Source organism: Thamnophis elegans, chromosome 16, assembly GCF_009769535.1.
Source record: "Thamnophis elegans isolate rThaEle1 chromosome 16, rThaEle1.pri, whole genome shotgun sequence".
Lineage (NCBI taxonomy): Eukaryota > Metazoa > Chordata > Lepidosauria > Squamata > Colubridae > Thamnophis > Thamnophis elegans.
The window spans coordinates 11,745,222-11,767,291 of record NC_045556.1 but is presented as its reverse complement, the minus strand read 5'-3'; the positions used below and the strand labels follow the sequence as shown (position 1 = coordinate 11,767,291).

Here is a 22,070-nt window from a genome sequence, read left to right as displayed (position 1 = left end):
TCTTCTCTTCCCCTCTCCTCTCCCCTACATTCTATTCTATTCTATTCTATTCTATTCCATTCCATTCCATTCTATTCTATTCTATTCTATTCAGAGGTGGGTTCCTACCAGTTCGCACCTATTCGGTAGAACCGATTCATCAAATCTACCAAACCAGTTAGAAGAGGTTCCACCAGTGGACCCGGAAAGCAGGCCACACCTACAGAAGAGGTTCCAAAAATTTTTGAAACCCACCACTGGTCTTTGGATATGATTATTCTACACTATCATGCTCATATTTATAAAACTCAGTGTCTCTGTGAAAGGTAAGGATGACTACTGCGTTTGCGGTGCAATCAGAACATTGCGTGTGTTGAAGTTGTTTTAACGCAAACCAAAGATGCCTTTTAAAAAACAAGTTTACATCATATTCTTATGCAGGCCAGTGCTGTGTGTGAGGTAATTTAAGGTGGTTATGACAAGTGTCATCGGCATCTTCATATCTGTTCACATAGGCGGCAAGCCACTCCCATCCGGTCACATGGGTGGCAAGCCACTCCCACAAAGGAGGCCACACCCACAGAGTAGGTTCGAACAATTTTTGAAACCCACCACTGATTCTATTCTATTCTATTCTTAGCTGCACTGATTGGTTATGTGCCATCAAGTCAGTGTCAACTTTTAGCAAACTTAAAGATAGAATTTTTTTTGTAATGATCTGTCCCCATCTTGGTGTTTCAGATCTTCTAACTGGGCACCATCATCATTGCAACTGTGTCCACCCACCTTACTGCTGGATATCCTCTTCCTCTCTTTCTTTCCTGTTCTGACCTAGGCCTCCCAAGAAAATGAAGTAGACTCCTCATCCCAATAAAACATCTTTTATTTAGGTTAAAGGGAACTCCTCTCCAGCAAAGTCCCAGCAAACAGTCTTTCATAGGATTTAACAACTAAAGACCTTAATCAGGCTTGGAGAGTTGCCAGGCCAATATTTTCCAAATGCCATGCTGCAGCAGAAATTACTTAGCAAGAAGGAAGGAACAGATCTTCACCCTAATGAATTGAACTACGTGTCTCCTGCAAACTCCACTCCCCTTTCGCTCCTCTTTATTTCCTATGGGAGGGATCATTCACCATCCATCTGTGCCTTTGCTTCTGATTCGGTCCTTGTTCCTTAGCTGTTCCCTTCTCCTGGCACCTCTGTGCATGCACACATCGGGAACAGGCTCCAGCTGTTCATCTGCTCCACTGATATCCGACTCTGAAGGCAGCTGGTAACTGTCGGATGGCCCTGGCCCCATCTCTGTCTCCGAGGCAGAGCCCTCATCAGAGCCTTCCCCAGACTCCAGGACTGGCCCAACCTCCTCCCCAACTTCCTCACTGTCTGAATCTGCTACCAGCTGCAATGGACAGTGGTGGGCCACAACACTTCCATCCTTTCTCAGCATTAGAACCTTCTCCAGAGATTTCATCTACATAAGGAAAGCTGTTTACGTCCTTCCTCTCCCCCAACAATAAGATCTTATATCAAAACACACTATGAGAATACGACCTCCTTGGCCAAGTCAAAGGTCTACTTGAGTTCTGCCTTGATGCAACAAATGCCAGCAGCCCTAACAACTTCGGTGTTACTCCAGCTATTGAATTTGCTCATCACGCTGAATAATTCACAACCCATCAAAGCATACCAGAGTCGTACTTTCGCAAAATCTTGCAAAGGTTCCAGTAATCACTTGTCACAGCTTTACAAATGACCTCGAGGCAGCATATTCCCTGGGCCTTAAAAGGAAGGAAACAATGCAAGGGCACAGGGAGAACCTGAATATCTTTCTCTTGATAAAGGGTGCCAGTCCAAATTTATTCTTGGTCTCATTCCAATCAAAACAATGGTGTTGGAAAAGAGGGATAGAATTGATCCTCTCTGTCTAGACAGAAGTATATTCGAACTCATGCGTTGTAAAGGAAGTCATTTATCAGATGTCCCTTAAAAAACAACAGGCATCATTTAAACAACACTTAGAATCCTTCAGAGGTAAAGAGATCTGGTAATATGTAAACAACATCAGAAGCTTTTAGCAAGAGCAAGAGCACTTTTATATACCGCTTGATAGTGCTTGACAGACCGCTCTAAGCGGTTTACAGAGTCAGCCTCTTGCCCCCAACAATCTGGGTCCTCATTTTACCCACCTCGGAAGGATGGAGCGCTGAGTCAACATTGAGCCGGTCAGGATCAAACTCCTGACAGGGGGCAGAGTTAGCCTGCAATACGACATTCTAACCACTATGCCACCAAGATGGAGAATGAGAAAAGGAATAAGGGAGGAAAGGAGGGAGGGAGGATGGGAAGGAAGGAATGGCAATAGCACTTAGACGTATATACTGCTTCACAGTGCTTCACAGCCCTCTCAAAGTGGTATACAGAGCCAGCATCTTGCCCTTACCCTCAACAACCTGGGTCCTCATTTCCCTGACCTCGGAAGGATGGAAGGCTGTGTCAACCTTGAGCCGGTGAGAATCGAACTGTCAAACTGCAGCCATCCAGCAGTGAGCGAAATTAGCCTGCAGTACTGGGTTCTAACCACTGCACCACCGTGGCTCATTTTATGCATCAAATCATCCTTCTAAGTGTCTTGTGAGATAGGTTTGCAAATGGCAATTAACAATAGCTTATATCCATCTGAGTGTCAGACCTGCATTTATATTCCTTTTAGAATTTTGGCTTGCCACACTTTCTCTAATTTCATTATGCTGTTCCTTTAAGTATAGTCAATGGGAGGGGGGAATAGAAGGAGTAGGATTTTGGAATGTATTGTTTTTCATTCTTTGCTAGAAGCAAGGTCATCCTTTGTCTCCACACCAGTACACTTGACCGGAAGAAGCTGGGCATGGACGCCAGCGTGGAAGAAGGAGATTGGACCATGTGATGGACTGTGGGTGTGGGGACAAGATCGTGAACTTTTAACTGGGTGGGATTCTGATGTAACTTCCAGAGTTGGGATCCCACAGCTATGTGCCAACATGCCTGCTTTATTAAATTGGAACTTGAAGCATAGTTTTGCCTTTGATTCTGATTTGATTCTACATGGTATTTGGAACGCTGACACTGAGTCCTTGACTTATAACCACCACTGGGACCAGAATTTCTGTCGCTATCTACCTTTATCGCATATACATGCTCATTCTGCTAATAGGGTCTTGTTATACCTGCCTTGGAGGAGTGCTGTCGGGAAAGTCACAAGTGTGAAAAAAGGTCATAAGTCACTCTTCAGTGCTGTTGCAACTTCAAACAGCCACTAAATACCTGTAATATTTTTCCAAGATGCGGCACCAACAGCTCCAGAGCTTACCTACAAGATCAGTTCTTCTCTAGTCTCACTCAGCCTGTCAATACCAATTTCTCTGAGGAATGAGCACCGAGCAGAGGGCTGTGCGGTGAATTTATGTACAGCCATTTCTTCAAAAGGAAAGTAATATTTTTACAAATCTGCTTGTGGCCATCTGGAAATAACAGAAATTGACTTTCCAAGCATATCTCCCTACAAAAGGGGTAGCTTGAAATGTCTTTTGAACCTTACACCCCGTGAAGTCGTCTAAGTTACAACTTGAACATAACAAGGCCTTTGTTTGCCGTGGGTGAACACTTAACTACTAACCCAGCCAAGTGAAATCTTAGCCAACTCCGATTAAAAGATGGACCCTGTCAGTTTTAGGAGAGCACCTCATGACATCCACAAGAGGGATCCTTATCGCAAGAACTACACGGGGCGCATGATCTATTTTACTGCTGACTTATGCGGAAGGGGGAGGGGTGCTAAATAAAAAGCAGTAGCTCGATCAGTGCCAGAAATCATGAATGCAACATGTGTTTTCAAGAAGGGTGCCAGGCTTGGATTTCATTGGTAACAAGCTGCCATAGATCTAATGCATCTAGCATTAATAGCCGCGAGTCGAACACTGGGTCCACAACACTCCAAAAATATTTCTGCAAACTGGAGGAAATGGGGGTCACATTAGCAGATACATTTAAACGGAAACTACTGCAGAATGTTGTATGCTGTGGCCAAAAAGAAAGAAACAATTTAAATAGGAGTCAGCCGTGTGCAGCAGCTGCCAAAAAAGCCAACACAGTTCTAGGCTGCATCAACAGAGGGATAGAATGAAGATCACGTGAAGGGTTAATACCACTTTATAAGGCCTTGGTAAGGCCACACTTGGAATACGGCATTCAGTTTTGGTCACCACGATGTAAAAAATATGTGGAGACTCTGGAAAGAGTTCAGAGAAGAGCAACAAAGATGATTAGGGGACTGGAGACTAAAACATATGAAGAACAGTTGCAGGAACTGGATGAGTCTAGTTTAATGAAAAGAAGGACTAGGGGAGACATGATGGGAGTGTTCCGATATCTCAGGGGCTGCCACAAAGAAGAGGGAGTCAAACTATTCTACAAAGCACCTGAGGGCAGGACAAGAAACGATGGGGGGAAACTAATCAAGGAGAGAAGCATCTTAGAACTAAGGAGAAATTTCCTGACATTTAGAACAATTAATCAGTGGAACAGAAGTTGCCTCCAGAAGTTGTGAATGCCCCAACACTGGAAGTCTTTAAGAAGATGTTGGATAGCCATCTGTCTGAAACGATATATGGTTTCCTGCCTAGGCAGGGGGTTGGACTAGAAGACCTCCAAGGTCCCTTCCAACTCTGCTATTGTATTGTATTGTTAATTCTAAAGTCTTTGAAGCTACAGTGGGTTCTGAACGGATCCAGGGAGTCTTCGACTTATGAATGGCTGCTTCGCCACCATTCAAAATTATGACAGGCCCCATCAAAAGTTACTTACAACTAGGTTCCAAAGTTACAACGTCTCTCCGGTCACATGACTACATTTGGGGCAATTGGCTGGCATTTAGAGCTGTTTGCAGCATCCCAGGGCCATGTGACCCCCCAATTTATGACAATTCTTTTTCCAGAAAAAAAAAGTATTTACATCTGGCTTCCTGGGGGGAAAAATGCCCCAAAGCAATGAGTTTGCTTAACCACTGTGGCGTTCACTTAATAAACCACCACCTAAAACAGTGATGGCTAACCTTTTTGAACTCATGTGCTCAAATCGCACGCATGTGCGCAACAGCACACACACACACACTCGTGCCCACCCATAATGCAATGCATCCTGCCACCCCTGCGCATGTGCTTACGACCACCCTGCGCTCCCCCCCACCCTGCATGACACCCAGCTCCCCACGCATGTGCGGCAGAGACCTGAAAATCAGCCGGCTGGTAGAAGGCATGCGCACATGTGCAATGGAGCTGAGCTGGGTGACAGCTTGTATGCCTGCAGAGAGGGCTCTGGGTGCCACCTGTGGCCCATGCGCCGTAGGTTCTCCATCACTGACCTAAAAGATCATAACATCCGGTCCAGTTATGGGATGACCTGCTTTATGACTGGCATATCTTGGGAACATAATTGTCAGTCCTAATTCAAGGACTACTTTGAACGATTAAGCAGGAAAAGGTGTTGGGTCAAAGAGAAATGCATCACGCCACCTTTTTCCATTGCTTTAAAAGAGGAAATTCAGTGTTAGGATGAATGAGACAAAGAGGTCTGAAATAAAAGTATTAATTTAGAAAGTTTCTGTAGAAATATAGATTGCCACCAATGGCCCTTACTGGCTAGAAGTGGCACTTAAAGGGGGCTGTTGAATCTCTCTTATGTCATGTGCTAAGCTGGGAACAGTGGTTTCTGATAGAAAACCAGCCTGTTAGAATTCGTAATTTTTTTCCACTCTTGCATTATTCCCCAAGAAAAAACATAAGGCTTTTTTTAAAAAAGAAAAGAAAAAAGGCCTCCATCTCCAAATCTTCAAACTATGTACTGTATTTTTCTTTTTAATACTTATAAAGAAAATTAGCGAATTCGCTCACAGGACTAACGATTTAAAATGCAAGCTTCTGTCACTCAAATGAGGGGAAAAAAAGAAATTTAGCATCTTTCCGTATGCTTCCAACTAGACTCTTGTAAGTTCATGAACTTGGTTATCTAGCATTAGCCACTTGTGAAAATATTAGCTTCTGGTTATGTTGCTTCTAGGGCAGGAGGATTATTTTCAGAGGACGCTGGCTTATTTTGGATTCGATATCCTTAATACTTCTGGAAAGCCTACAATATCTTCCAACAGCCCTCTCCTTAGCTTCAAATCCACTTACTCATCCCCTGCAACTATTGAAATGTTAAACAAACGGGAAATAAATCTCTTCGCACTGGTAGCAAAATCCATTTGCAACTGGAGTGGGAACAAACTTGCAATCATCATCATCCACATGCTTGTACATAAAACAATCAAAGGATTTGTCCTCCTGTAATCAAGGAGGACAAATACTAAATTGGAATCTTATTGTCAAGGAATCTTATTGTCTTACCAACTGGAATTACACATTTCAATAGATTATGTTAAAATAAGTTGCATAGCAATAGCACTTATATACCGCTTCCACAGTGCTTTACAGCCCTCTCTAAGCTGTTTACAGAGTCAGCATATTGCCCCCAACAATCTGGGTCCTCATTTTACCGACCGTGGAAGGCTGAGTCAACTGCAGTGGTCAAGAATGAATCCCTGGAAGTCAGCAGAATTAGCCTGTAATACTGCATTCTAACCACTGTGCCACCATGGCTCTTCTGTATAGTTTATGTTGTGGGAACCAAGCCATCTTCTTAAGCAAGCTATGATTCTTCTGTGTCTCCCAGTATGTTATAAAAGGTAAAAGTTCCCCTCGCACATATGTGCTAGTCATTCCCAACTCTAGGGTGCGATTCTCATCTCTGTTTCAAAGCCAAAGAGCCAGTGCTGTCCGAAGACGTCTCTGTGGTCATATGGCCAGCATGACTAAACACCGAAGGCGCATGGAACACTGTTACCCTCCCATCAAAGGTGGTTCCAATTTTCCTACTTGAATTTTTACATGCTTTTGAACTGCGAGGTTGGAAGAAGCTGGGACAAGTAACGGGAGCTCACTGTGTTATGCGGCGCTAGGGATTCGAGCCACCAAACTGCTGACATTTCTGATCCACAAGCTCAGCGTCTTAGCCACAGAGCCACCATGTCCCTCAGTATATTATATGAACACCTAAATTGTGCTTGATAATTCTGGTTTAGAGCTAAACCTTCTGGATAAACCCAGCCATCCCCCCACCTTTTGAATAAAGAAATACAGGAAAAAATGCTACAAAACTGCTTCCAGTAATAAACATAACTTATTCCCAAATACAGTATTAATAATTTTCTGTGTGTGTGTATGTGTGTGTGTTTATGTTCCAGCATAACACTGGAATACCTTGAGCAATTTCAACTAAATGTGGTACACATATGACTTACTCTCTGGAAACAAATACTGTGGGGGTAAGTGCTCTGGGTGTTTGTGCTCTGTTAAGATACAGTCTGCTGTGCCTTAAAATGGCTTCTACCGGCTCCCTCTGGTAAAGGGGAAAATCCAACTTTAGAAATTGGGGCGACGTTCATGGAAGGAGGGTTGAGATAAATAAATACCCGGGTAGTGCAGGGTTATCAGCTAGTAGATAGATAAAGAAGTCAGAGATTCAAGTACACTTAAACTTCAAAACTTCGGAGTATTAAAACATGAATAGGATTGATTTTTCTTAAAGAACACTCTGCTCATAGTGAATGTTGCAAGCCTTCCAGAATCACCTTGTGGTTGAGACGGGCAGCAAATAAATTAAATAAGTTAAATAAGTTAAATAAGTTAAATAAGTTAAATAAATTAAATAAATTAAATAAATTAAATAAATTAAATAAATTAAATAAATTAATTAAATTAAATAAATTAAATAAATTAAATAAATTAAATAAATTAAATAAATTAAATAAATTAAATAAATTAAATAAATTAAATAATAAATTAAATAAGTTGAATAAGTTAAATAAATTAAATAAATTAAATAAATTAAATAAATTAAATAAATTAAATAAATTAAATAAATTAAATAAATTAAATAAATTAAATGAATTGGCCCATACCAAGTTGTGCTGGTCCTTTTATAGTAATTCTTGCACTGCGGCTTCCATGTGGAACAGCAATGATTGTTTCCTCCCCTAAAAAAAAAAAATTAAACACACTGATTCAAATAAATTATTTTACAAGATAATTATTCCATGTCTAGACTTTTTTTAAGATACACTCACAAAATACGATGCAGCAAATGTTCCTTTTATTTTATAAACATGGGTGCCATTCAATACGTTATCCTAAAACTGATTTCTAAATGAGGCTGCTATGATGTTACCTGTGGATCTGTAAATCCATCCATTGGATACTTATTTTCTATTCACCCTCATAAGACGTTAGTCATTAAAGTCTTAATGCTCGGACTATATATTTTAATTACCACACCGAATTAAAACATGAACAAGTTATTCTGTGCAGAATGCTTCCTGGTAAAAACAATTAATGACTGTTTGCCTAGATTTTGTCCACAATTTAACTTCTATAAATATACACAAATCAACTACCTAAATCCTAAAAACTTGCTAAAGGTTAAAAAAAAACACCCCAAATCAGAGCCCTGAATCTGTCAACTTAAGCCTCTTTTTAAACATTTTAATTTATTTATATACAGAAACATTTTACAGTTGTCTACATCTGGCTTTGCAGCTGTAGTGACAAGTATAGCCTATATTTCAATGTACTCTTTCAGAATCCACAGGCAGCTCTTAAGTTCAGTGGCCATTTATAATGCTGCTTGCAGGGCTGCTATTTAAAAAATGTGACGAGAAGTTCAAAAGCCATCTCTTGGTGCCACATCTTTCATGCCCTTGTTCAAACCGGCCTTAGCAATCATTTTACCTCCCCCCACTCCAAACTTGCAAGTATAATTTAAAATAGTTTATTTGATCAGCAACATCCTTCGGGATTGGGCGGCATATAAATGTGGTTAATAAATAATAATAACAATATTAATTTTACATTTAGTCAAAGAAAGAAAGAAAGAAAGAAAGAAAGAAAGAAAGAAAGAAAGAACAGAAAGAACAGAAAGGCAAAAGACAAAGGAAGGAGGAAGGGAGGGAAGGAGGGAAAGGAGGGTAGAAGGAAGAAGTAAGAGAGGGAGAGAGGGAGGAAAGAAGGAAGGAAGGAAGAAAAGAAGGGAGGGAGGAAGAAAGGTACGGAAGAAAGGTATGGAAGGAAGGAAGGAAGGAAAGAAGGGAGGGAGGGAGGAAGAAAAGTATGGAAGGAAGGAAGGAAGAAAAAAGAGAAAGAAAGAAAGAAAGAAAGAAAGGAAGGAAGGAAGGAAGGAAGGAAGGAAGGAAGGAAGGAAGGAAGGAAGGAAGGAAGGAAGGAAGGAAGGCCTTTCTTTTGGAGAGATGATCAATCTGAAAAAAAATCCATATTCAGGAAAATTATCTGTGACCTTCATGGGCCTTTCCAAAAGCCGCTACCGAATTGCAATTTATTTATTTATTTGTTGCAATGAAAATTATTAAGCAGGCAAACCTTCGGATAAATCACATTTGTTTTCTAAATCTGGATAAAGAGTGAATGCGTTATCAGTCTTATTGAGACAAAACCCGATATTAATCCGGGTTCTCATTTTACCCACATTAACATTAAAAAAATCACTGCGATAGAGAGTGGTGACAAGATGGCCGTAAAGGAGTTGAAGGAAAAATAAGGAAGATTCTCAGGAAAAGAACAGCCTACCCTAACCTCTCAAATTGAGAGATTTTGCAATTTATTTCTGAGGAAAAATGCCCCAAAGATGAGGCCTGTAATTCACAAGTAGGAAACCATCTAGTGCATTGTAGCTGGATAAAGGATATTTTGGCCCATGGCTTCAAGAGACCTCTGGTTTAGCCAGGCCTCAAGTCTTATTCAACTCTTCACATGCTCATAAGGTACAGCCCTGAGTGCTGCCTCTGTAGAATATTCTGGATGTTTTTCATGGAGGGGGACATTAATAAGCTCACTGGGCTCTCAGCGTGAACCCCAATCTGCCATCAAGCCTGCAAATTTAAAAGGCCTGCCATTAGCAGTTACCGAAACAAAAACTCTTGTATTCTTACACAGCAGCGTACAGGGGGTTGCTCAGCTCTACAATTCTATTAAATCAGTCAATAAGAAATATGTTGTTTTCAGAAATGGGGGAAGGATGAAAAAGTACCCACTCCGTTCTTATATTTAAGAGGGAGGGGGGAAGCTACAATCATGTTTTATAATTTCCATTTTTATTTCATTTATGAATAGTCAGCTTTGCTTGTGGGGAGTAGTAGATTCTGGGTGCTGGGGCAAAAAAGGGAAACAATCTCAATTTCTCCTCCTCCTCCTCCTCCTCCCACTCCTCCTTCCCCTCCCCCCTCCTCCTCATCACATCCATGGTGGTATGTTTCTGTTAATGCAGATGAATATAATAATAGTATTTCCCTGATTAAGGGAAGCATACCACTTTGGATGCAGGAAATAATATTTCTGCCCTATTTTGCAATAGGGTGTATTTGGAAAGCTATAACCAGTGCTCCATATTTTCAAAGGTACATTAGCACGAAGTAGATTAGGTCAACAGGAGGTCAGTAGGGCAGTGGAGTAGATCGGAAATCAGGTTCTGTAAGAAATGGTATAGTTTACCCAGGGAAGAGAATTGGTGATACTCAATTTCCTTTCAAATATTTGAAAGAGCATAATGCAGAAAAGACTCCTTCAAGCACAAGGAAAAGGTAAAAGTTCCCCTCGCACATATGTGCTAGTCGTTCCCAACTCTATGGGGCAGTGCTCATCTCCGTTTCAAAGCCGAAGAGCCAGCGCTGTCCAAAAACATCTCTGTGGTCATGTGGCTGGCATGTCTAAATGCCGAAGGCGCACGGAATGCTGTTACCTTCCCACCAAAAGTGGTTTCTATTTTTCTACCTGCATTTTTACATGCTTTCGAACTGCAAAAGCTGGGATAAGTAACAGGAGCTCGCTCCTTTACATGGCGCTAGGGATTCAAACCACCAAACTGCCGACCTTTCTGATAGACATCTGAGTTACTGAGCCACTGTGTCCCCTCTGGTTAAAAGATAGAGACCGAAAATAATCAGTGGAAACAGCAGGAAAGCGTGTATATTCGGAGGCGCTCAAATGGGGCAGGACTTCAGGCAGTGTAGGACACAACCTGAACAGACAGGAGGCTCTCTCCCACCAAATCATGTTAGCTTAGCTACTCACAGGAACTCTGTGCTACAATACACATTGCAAAGTTGCATCAGGTTAAGACAGGCCTCATGGAAGACATAAAGCTGTCAGGACCACGGACAGCGCAAAGCAGATACAACCAGCAGGAGTATTCAGATACAACCAGCAGTATTCCCTTTACAAGAACCGTTCAGGAACAAGCCTGTAGGAGAGCAAGACTTTAAGGAAGCTTTTGTGGTCTAGTATTTAAATTGCTCCACCCCACAGAAGCATTGTATGGTTTCCTAAAGCACCTGTATTTAGACTGGAAAAGAAGAGGAAAGATGGGAGGTAGAAGGCACAAGTCTTCCTCATGACTAGCCCAAAGGCATAACCATTTTGGAAACAGATGTCTACTAGGAATTGTAGGAGATGCAAGAGTTTTGCACTGGTGGCTCCCATAATTTCCAAAACAATATGTTGTTGTTGTTGCTGCTGCTGCTGTTAGTTGAGAAGTGTCCAACCAATTGTGACCCCATGGACAACATTCCTCCAGGCCTTCCTGTCTTCTACCATCCTCTGGAGTCCATTGAAGGTCATGCCCACTGCTTCAGTGACTCCATCCAGCCACCTCATTCTCTGTTGTCCTCTTGTTCTTTTGCTCTCAATCTTTCTCAGCATGAGGCTCTTCTCCAGGGAGTCCTTCCTTCTCATTAGGTGGCCAAAGTACTTGAGTTTCATCTTCAGGATCTGGCCTTCTAAAGAGCAGTCAGGGTTGAGCTCTTCTAGGACTGACCGGTTGGATCACCTTGCAGTCCAAGGGACTTGCAGGAGTCTTCTCCAGCACCAAAGTTCAAAGGCCTCAATTCTTTGGTGCACAGCCTTCCTTATGGTCCAACTTTCACAGCCATACATTATAACTGGGAAAACCATAGGCTTGACTATACACAATTACTGTTATCAGGAGCTTCTGGAAGCAAGCTGTTCCACTGATTAATTGTTCTAACTGTCAGGAAATTTCTCCTTAGTTCTGAGTTGCTTCTCTCCTTGATTAGCTTCCACCCATTGCTTCTTGTTCTATCCTCAGGTGTATTTGGAGAATAGCTTGACTCCCTCTTCTTTGTGGCAACCCCTGAGATATCGGAAGACTGCTATCATGTCTCCCCTAGTCCTTCTTTTCATTAAACTAGACATACCCAGTTCCTGCAACCGTTCTTCATATGTTTTAGTCTCCAGTCCCCTAATCATCTTTGGTGTTCTTCTCTGCACTCTTTTGTCTTAATTAGAAATTAGAATCATTTGTCTTAATTAGAAATTAACAATAGCAATAGCAGTTAGACTTATATACCGCTTCATAGGGCTTTCAGCCCTCTCTAAGCGGTTTACAGAGTCAGCATATTGCCCCCAACAACAATCCGGGTCCTCATTTTACCCACCTCGGAAGGATGGAAGGCTGAGTCAACCCTGAGCCGGTGAGATTTGAACAGCCGAACTGCTGAACTGCAGTCAGCTGAAGTAGCCTGCAGTGCTGCATTTAACCACTGCGCCACCTCGGCTCCATACAGTGGAAATCTTCTAGAATGGCCATTCCTGCATACATTATTTGTCAGTGGCAACCAGGGGATCAAGCCAGTTCTAAGATTAGCCCAGTTCTGGTTTTGACTTGAAGAGACATTTGGTCCAATTTGCAGTTTAATGGACTGGCCTTATCCAAACAGAACCAATGTCCTGAATTGGATTTGAACCATTATTTAAAAGCTCAGCTGGAATGGTTTGACCCTTTGATATTGCTAAGCCACTAACAGCGAATGTAGCAATGCTATTGTGTAGCTCACCTCTCTATTGTAGGGATTTACAACAGAAAGCACTATGGTTTTTCTCATATGCAAGCAAGATCTTGAAGTTATGTTTTTAGCTTCAAGCTTTACAACTCTTCAGAGTTATACAGAGGGCAAGAAGCAGAAATGTGTGCAAAGGAATGACAGAATGAGAGAGAATTATCTTTGTTTCCTGCTGACAACAATGCTTAGCGCTAGTATTATGGAGAGGGAGGCATTAATACCACATACTGCCTGCCACAAAAAATTAAACATACTCTTTTCCTCCACTGCAAGCCTAAAGGGACTAAAAGCATGTCACAATTCATAAGCCCTGATGCACTTTATGGAACCTTGCTGCAGCCTCAAAGAATTAACAGTTCATACATTCCAAAGTCAGGGGAAATGAAGTCATTAAATCCTAAAAAACAGCACCAGGGAGCTCAGGAAATAGAAAAAGGACGTACGGGTCATTAGACAGATAGTATCCATTTTAGTCTGGTGCCATTATCTTTCAACAGAAAGGAATACCGCAGACCTTGCTTCATATTTCCCTCTAACCATATTGCCAAACCCTTTCCTCAATTCAAGAGAAGCAGTCAAGTGGGACCCCCAAAAGGTAAAAAGTATGGAACAAAAAAAGAAGAAAAGAAATCCTGACTGTCTGCTGGAATAAAGTGGTGTTGTTCCCACATTGAACTAAATTAGATTGTTGGATAGAAGGGAGCATCCTTCTTTTATTCATCTATTAGGAAGCACTAGAACAGTGTTTCTCAACCTTGGCAACTTGAAGATGTCCGGATTTCAATTCCCAGAATTCCCCAGCCAGCATTCGCTGGCTGGGGAATTCTGGGAGATGAAGTCCGGACATCTTCAAGTTGCCAAGGTTGAGAAACACTGCACTAGAAGCACTAGAACATACAGAGAAGAAACCCAATTATTTATTTCTTTGTTTGTTTGATGGTCAAACATGTACAAGATAACAAGTATAGGTATGACCATAAACATGAAAAAAGGAAGTAAATACAGATAAATGGGGACAGTAAGACAGGGACAGTAGGCATGCTGGTGTGACACGCCAGTGGCTAGTAAAGCTGGCAGCAGTTTGGGACAGTGAGGAGGTTGGGGAGGAACCTGGGCCAGTCCTGGAGTCTGGGGAAGGCTCTGATGAGGGCTCTGTGTCAGAAGCAGAGAGGGGGCCTGGGCAGTCTGCCAGTTATCAGCTGCCTTCAGAGTCACGACATCAGTGAGGCAGAGGAACAGCTGAAGCCTGTTCCCAGTGTGCGCATAGCTGCCAGACGAAGGGAACAACTAAAGAACAGGGGTCGACTTGGGAGTAAGGCCACAGGTGGACAATGAATGACCCCTCCCAGAGGAAATATAAGAGGAGTGAAAGGGGAGTGGAGTTTGCAGGAGACAATTAGTTCGCTTAATTGTTTCATGACTCTCCAAGACTCCTTGCCAAGTTTTGCAGAGATCAGCCTGACAGCTCTCCAAGCCAGATAAGGTCTGTGACTGTAAATCCTCCCTTGAAAGACCTCATTGGATGGGAATGAGAAGAATTCACAGTAAATTAATAAAAGGGTTAATACCACTTTATAAGGCCTTGGGAAGGCCATACTTGGAATACTGCATTCAGTTTTGGTCACCACGATGTAGAAAAGATTTGGAGACTCTAGAAAGAATGCAGAGAAGAGCAATAAAGATGATTAGAGGACTGGAGGCTAAAATTTATGAAGAACGGTTGCAGGAACTGGGTATGTCTAGTTTAATGAAAAGAAGGACTAGGGGAGACATGATAGCATTCTTCCAATATCTCAGGGGTTGCCACAAAGAAGAGGGAGTCAAACTGTTCTCCAAAAGCACCTGAGGGTAGAACAAGAAGCAATGGGTGGAAGCTAATCAAGGAGAGAAGCAACTTAGAACTGAGGAGAAATTTCCTGACAGTTAGAACAATTAATCAGTGGAACAGTTTGCCTCCAGAAGTTGTGAATTTCCCAACACTGGAAGTCTTTAAGAAGATGTTGGATAGCCATTTGTCTGAAACGGTATAAGGTTTCCTGTCTAGGCAGGGGGATGGACTAGAAGACCTCCAAGGTCCCTTCCAACTCTGCTATTGTATTGTATATACAAAAACCATATCTTTTAATGTAGTGTTTGGTTTTTTTTTAAACTACACACTGCAACAAATCAGTGACAAAACGGGAAATGAGGCTATTGACTTAGGCACAGTGATCAATTATGGAATCATATATTTACACCCAAAGTGGGATGGGGGAGGGGGAGAAACATGATTTGGGCTAGATTTTCCAAACCACACAGCAGTGGAATGATGAGAAAAACATGCAACAGTGACTTTGATCCAAAGAACATCCAATCTAGAGGGAATCTGAAATGTATTCTTTGTCCAGAAATACTAGGAGGGGAGGGGATATCAGGCTCCACAATAAAGCCAAGTCTTTCTCAAAACTCAGTTTGACGCCTCCATTAGTGGCAATGGTTCAACCTCTTTTGAATGCCACCTCTCTCTTGGATACAAAGGAAAAAAATTGAACCCTATCTTCTTGATGAGTTCTCTCTCCAGCCAAATTCCTGATACTTTCATATTGCAGCAGGCAGGATCCCAATTTTCTGAAGCTTTATTTCAGAAAGTAGCTGCCCGCTTTCTGATCTTCTCCACAATGTAGAAATGGAGATTTATTTATTTTTATTTTTTGCCCTCCAAACAATCCAACAGCTGAACCACAGAAGTTCAGCCAGGAAAAATATCCAGATTTAGCAGATGAATTTGTCTATTTTGGTATTTAACTCTCCTTCAAAGGCCCCAGTTTTCTATGAATTTTATCTTTCTTTCACAAAGAGGGGGAATGGGATCAGAATGGAAACAGATTACGACTGGAATACACTTTTCTGAAAGTGACTGGTTCATCATTTGCCCAATGTAAGTAAGAGCGAAAAGCAAATATATATATTTTTTTGGCTACGAATAATCACTACCATCATGTTATTTTTCATTGTTTTATATGTGATAGCATTCTCTTTTGAAAAATATTCTCCAATTAAATATCTGGTGGCAGCATTCTTGTTTTAAAAATACCCTCCAATTAAGTATTTGAGTAATGCTGGTGGTCCACAGGGAAATAGATCTAATTTATGAATTTATCAATGAGTCAAGAATAGAATAAAATAGAATAGAATAACAGAGTTGGGAAGGACTTTAAAGGTCTTCTAGTCCAACCCCCTGCTTAGGCAGAAAACTCAACACCTCTTCAAACGAATGGTTATCTAATCTCTTCTAGTGTTGGAGCATTTACAATTTCTGGAGGCAAGTTGTTCCGCTGATTAATTGTTCTAACTGTCAGGAAATTTCTCCTTAATTCTAAGTTGCTCCTCTCATTGGTTAGTTTCCACCCATTGCTTCTGGTCCTGCTGGTGCTCATCTCCGTTTCAACGCCGAAGAGCCAGTGCTGTCTGAAGACGTCTCCGTGGTCATGTGGCCAGCATGACTAAATGCCGAAGGCGCATGGAATGCTGTTACCTTCCCAACAAAGGTGGTTCCTATTTTTCTACTTGCATTTTTTACGTGCTTTTGAACTGCTAGGTTGGTAGAAGCTGGGACAAGTAATGGGATCTCACTCCGTTATGCAGTGCTAGGGATTCGAACCACTGAACTGCTGACCTTCTGATCAACAAGCTCAGGGTCTTAGCCATTGAGCCACCAGGTCCCTTAGTTATCCTTAGCAGTAAGCATTACTGGGACAAGTAACGGGAGCTCACTCTGTTACACGGTGCTAGGAATTCGAACCACTGACCTTTCTAATTGACAAGGTCAGCATCTTAGCCACGTCCCTAATTCCTAAATTTAATTTAATTTAGAATTCCTAAATCTCCTGGCTTCTAGCTTGATGCCATAATCACCACATCAAACTGGTTCTCATTTTGGGATCGTGATTAAGAGCGCTTAGAAGCAAATCTCTTCCCAAAACTTGCTAAGAGATTTTAGTCCAGGGAGTCAATGCTGTCTTGAAGGCATCCTCCCCCCTCGCTCCCAAAATGGTGTTTACTCAATTGAATATCTCTCTTAAAGCTCATCTTTCAGATACTTGCATAATTCTCCCAAGAGTCAGCCTTACATAATAGAACTGTCAGGCCTGCAATTATATTCCTTTTAGAGTTTTGGTCTGCGACACTTTCTCTTATTTCATTATGTTGTTTCATTAGTATAGTTGATGGGAGGGGGGAATAGAAAGGAGTAGGATTGTGGAATGTGTTGTTGTCATTCTTTTCTAGAAGACCAAGGTCATCTTTTGTCTCCACACTTTTACACCCGACCGGAAGCAGCTGGGTGGAGATGACAGCGTGGAAGAAGAAGATTGGACCATGTGATGGATTTGTGGGTGTGGGGACAAGATCATGACCTTTCAACTGGGTGGGATTCTGATGTAATTTCCAGAATTGGGATTGCACAGATGTGCTAAGATGTCTGCTTTATTAAATTGGAACTTTAAGGATCGTTTTGCCTTGGACTCTGATTTAATTCTACATGATACTTGGAATGCTGAGAAGAACAACAACTTAACACAAACTTTTCCCAAAACAAACTTCAAATAATTCTAGGTTCACTTAAAGTTCTGACCCAGTTCTCAAATGCAACAAACCCTCTGCAATGATTCCTTTAGTAGGAGTGCCAGCAGCCCCGGCAATAAGTTTACCTCTCACCAAAGGCTAACAAGTCTGGCAGGCCTGGAGATGAATAGTTGTCTGCCACATCTATTCACCTGCGCCCCCTGCTTTTTATCCCCAGAGCTAGGATGGGGCTTCGCTAGCAGCGGTGGCTTTTCCTTCCCAAGGACCGGCCCATAGATTTCCACTGTTCTCCTCTCCTCTGCCTTCTGTGCATCCATGCATCAGGCACTGGATCCGGCTGTTCCTCCTCTTCCTCATCAACCACCTCCAGATCTGGGTGTTGTTGACTCTCCATCTGAGGGCTGACGGACAGCCCCCAGGCTCCACCTCTGTCTCTATGCCAGCTCCATTCCCTCTCCCTCCCCCGGAGCTCTCAGGTTGCCTTAATGCTGATCCTGACTCCCATGCCTCCTTCTCATCTCCTCATCCAGCTGCTGGAAGAGCCAACGGCCACAACACTTAAATTGGCTCAATCCACAGTAAGAGCCCCGTTGATAATAACGTAGGACAACATTGAAGATAAATATCACATAATTGAGTTGCTGGAGACTTACTTTTTTCTGAGGAAAGGTGTGTCTTGGTTTGCCCTCTGACCAGCCGGCAGGTGGAACCATCCCCTGAGCAGATCCCACAGTTGTCTTCTTTGGCGTGACTCCCAAGCTGTCGATCACAACCTACGGCCTGCCAATTAACAACACCGGAGTCAGAAGGGCGAAACCGACCCAGCCCACTTAGTTTTCTAGAGCGAAAACATCACATTCTCTCTGTCTAAGTTGCCTTTGGTTCCCCCCACCACCACCACCACCATCAAAGCACATTTTAACGTCAGCAGGAAAAGTGCTTTAAAGTACCGTAATTATTCCTTAATGGATTTCAGTTTTTAGGCCATGACAATGAAACTCTTTTGGTGTCCCTGCCTAATAAAATGTTTAAAATGTCTGTGTTAGTCAGAGAAACCCTATTTTTTCCCAGATTTTATTTATTTCATTCATATAACATTCAATTTCCATCGAACAGTGTGTGGTCTGGGTACAATTATTTTTTAAACAATCATAATCCACATATTTGTTGTAGTATTCATTATATAAATATAAAAATATAATAATCTAACAGCAATAATACTTAACATCTCCTTTAACAGCTCTCCACATTAATGTTTCCTCTTTTTTATGTCTTCTCCTTTCTAACTTCTGTTTCTGCTGTCTAGCCATTGATAAAATATATCCCATATAAAAAAGTATTCAGATTCTCCTTTATCCTTAATAGGTAAAGGTTCCCTTTGCACATATGTGCTAGTCGTTCCCGACTCTGGGGGGCGGTGCTCATCTCCGTTTCAAAGCCGAAGAGCCAGCGCTGTCCAAGGATGTCTCTGTGGTCATGTGGCCGGCATGACTAAATGCTGAAGGTGCAGGGAACGCTCTTACCTCCCTACCAAAGGTGGTTCCTATTTTTCTACTTGCACTTTTAACGTGCTTTCGAACTGCTAGGTTGGCAGAAGCTGGGACAAGTAACGGGAGCTCACTCCATTACGCGGCGCTAGGGATTCGAACCACTGAACTGCCGACCTTCTGATCAACAAGCTCAGGGACTTAGCCATTGAGCCACCAGGTCCCTTAGTTATCCTTAACGGTAAGTATTAATGTGTACATTTCTGCGCATTACAATATTTTCTTAATTACCGAGTCAAAGAAACACCATTGTGTCTCCCAGCACTTAAAAATCTCCATCACTATGAGGTTAAAAAGACGTTACTTTTCATCACATTCAAAGCAAGAAAGCCTAAGCTTTGGACAAGGATTCATTTGTAGACAACGAAGGGCCAAGATATTGCATTGTATCAGTGACAGCAATATCTCTCTCAATGGCAATATTGCCGTTTTGAGATCCTTATAAGTATCTCTGTGCAGTTCCCAAATAACAAAATTCAATTTAAGCAGCTTATTGTTTTTGTTTCATTTCAGATTCAGCTTCTCAACTTCTTCCCCTATTCCAAGTTTCTATGTCTGTCTCCATTAAAAAACATGATCTGCCTTGGAAGGTGGGGGGGAGGAGGAATAATGCTTAGAATAAGCTCACAAAGATCAAGTGGATGATTTAAGGTTCTCTCCCATTGATTTGGTGTATCTACCAATCTGTAATCTGATTCTACCTTAATCCAACCCAATGGTTTTATTCAATAAAACGTTTATAACCTCTGGCCCTCATTCCTTTCTTCTTACACGCAACATGGAGAAAATTAAATTAGAAGGAAAATGTTATTTGAGAGAAAAGGACCCTTAACCTTAAAGTAATTTCATCCTACTTCTGCATCAGCGTGTCAGTCTACAACTCCCCCCCCCAAAAAAAGTAGCGCATACTTTGAATAAACAGTTCCGCTATTTTTTCAATGGAAATATTTTCCAAGCAGGAAAAGCATTTATTCGTGTATCATGTATTCACGTATCGCTTTAAGCTGGCAACTTATTTTCATAAACTTTTTCCTCCAATATCTATGTATTTGTACTGTAATTTGAATAGAAAGCTACATCACAACATTTGTAAAAGTATCGCAGCAGTAAATTCGAGTACTTACATTAAAAGGAAAAGTAAGCATTTCCCCCCATGCCCAAAGAGAACAGAGGATGTTGCAGAAGGTCTACCAGTGAATTGCCAGTGTCCTTTGCAGTGTGTGTGTGTGTGTGTGTGTGTGTGTGTGTGTGTGTGTGTGCATTTACACAAACATCCTCCTTACATTTTACCTTCCAACCAGGTTAGGGTCTTCTACTCCAGGGGTATCAAACTCAATTTCATTGAGGGCCGCATCAGGATTTATTTTGGGGGGCAGGGTGGGTGTGGCCAGCTCGACATCACTCATGTCAGTGGTGCCTGTGGTGGCAAAAATGGGCTCCCGAGCTCCGTTTTTGGCTGCGACGGCTTCCTGCAACCCTCTGCCAATGAAAATGGAGCTCAGCAGGGCTGCCTGCAGCCCTCCTGTGCTCCATTTTTGCCGGCAGAGGTACAGCGGGAAGGTCCTTTGCTGTTTCCAGGGCGGCCCCACGGGCCAGATCTAAGCACCCCGTGGGCCGGATCTGGCCCCCGGGCCTTAGTGTGACACCCTTGTTCTAGTCCAACCCTTTGCTCAAGCTGGAGACCCTATACCAGTGGTCTCCAACCTTGGCAAATTTAAGACCTGTGGACTTCAACTCCCAGAGTTGAAGTCCACAAGTCTTAAAGTTGCCAAGGTTGGAGACCACTGCCCTATACCATTTCAGATAAGTCGCTGTCCAATCTTTTCTTAAAACTCTCCACTGATGGAGCAACCACAGCTTCTGAAGGCAAGCTGTTCCACTGGTAAATTGTTCTCACTGTTAGGAAGTTTCTCCTCAATTTTAGGTTGCTTCTCTCCTTGATTGGTTTCCATCCATTGTTTCTTCTCTTGTCTTCAGGCGCTTTGGAAAATAAGTTGACCCCCCCTTCTTCTTTGTGGCAGACACTTGAATATTGGAAAACTGCTGTCATGTCACCCCTAGTCCTCCTTTTCATTAAACTTGTAGACATACCCAATTCCAGCAACCGTTCTTCATATATTTCAGTCTCCAGGTCCATAATCATTTTAGCTGCTCTTCTCTGCACTCTTTCCAAAGTCTCAACATCTTGTTCTTTAATAATGTGGTACCCAAACTAGATGCAGTATTCCAGATCTGGACCTACTAAGGTTTTATAAAGCGGTACTAATACTTTAAGAGGGACACAGTGGCTCGGTGGCTAAGATGCTGAGCTTGCCGATCAGAAAGTTTGGCAGTTCAGTGAATTTAAATCCCTAGCGCTGCGTAACGGAGTGAGCTCCCGTTACTTGACCCACCATTTTTCCAACCTAGGAGTTCGAAAGCGTGTAAAAAATGCAAATAGAAAAATAGGAACCACCTTTGGTGGGAAGATAACAGCGTTATGTGCACCTTCGGAATTTAGACATGCTGGTTACATGACCACGGAGATGCCTTCGGGCAGAGCTGGCTCTTCGGCTTTGAAATGGAGATGAGCACTGCCCCCTAGAGTCGGGAACGACTAGCACATATGTGTGAGGGGAACCTTTACCTTTACTAATACTTCACCTTGATTTCAACACCTTGATTTGATGCCATCGAGCTTCAAGGCTTGAATTCTTCCGAAAGCAACAGCAGTTCAGTAAAAATGACTCATGATTATTTTTGAAAAGCTGTTCCTTGAACATGGGATACATTTAATTTATTAAGAATGCAGAGTTTCAACCATATAGAGGGCTGAACAGGAAAACTGTCTGGCAAAGGCCTTTGCTCAGTTTCACACTTCATCTCAACCAGCCATAAAAGAATCCAAGATTTTAACAATTAAGGCATTCGTTCGGCTCAATGCACCTCATATTGTTGGCTATTTACTGAGCAAAGGGATCAACTATAAATATTACAGGCAGAT

The 22,070-nt window shown here is 42.1% G+C and overlaps 1 protein-coding gene across 5 annotated transcripts in view; it reads right to left on the bottom strand.

The window, feature by feature from the left end:
* The window catches only part of ADAMTSL3 (ADAMTS like 3), a 194,071-nt gene that overhangs the window by 71,047 nt on the left and 100,954 nt on the right, over positions 1-22,070 (bottom strand). For all 5 annotated transcript variants that reach the window (XM_032232505.1, XM_032232504.1, XM_032232507.1 and 2 more), the window contains 2 exons: positions 18,194-18,320; positions 8,013-8,087 (listed from right to left, as the gene is read on the bottom strand). In XM_032232505.1, the coding sequence (XP_032088396.1) occupies positions 8,013-8,087; positions 18,194-18,320 (202 nt within the window). The remainder of the gene's footprint in view (positions 1-8,012; positions 8,088-18,193; positions 18,321-22,070) is intronic.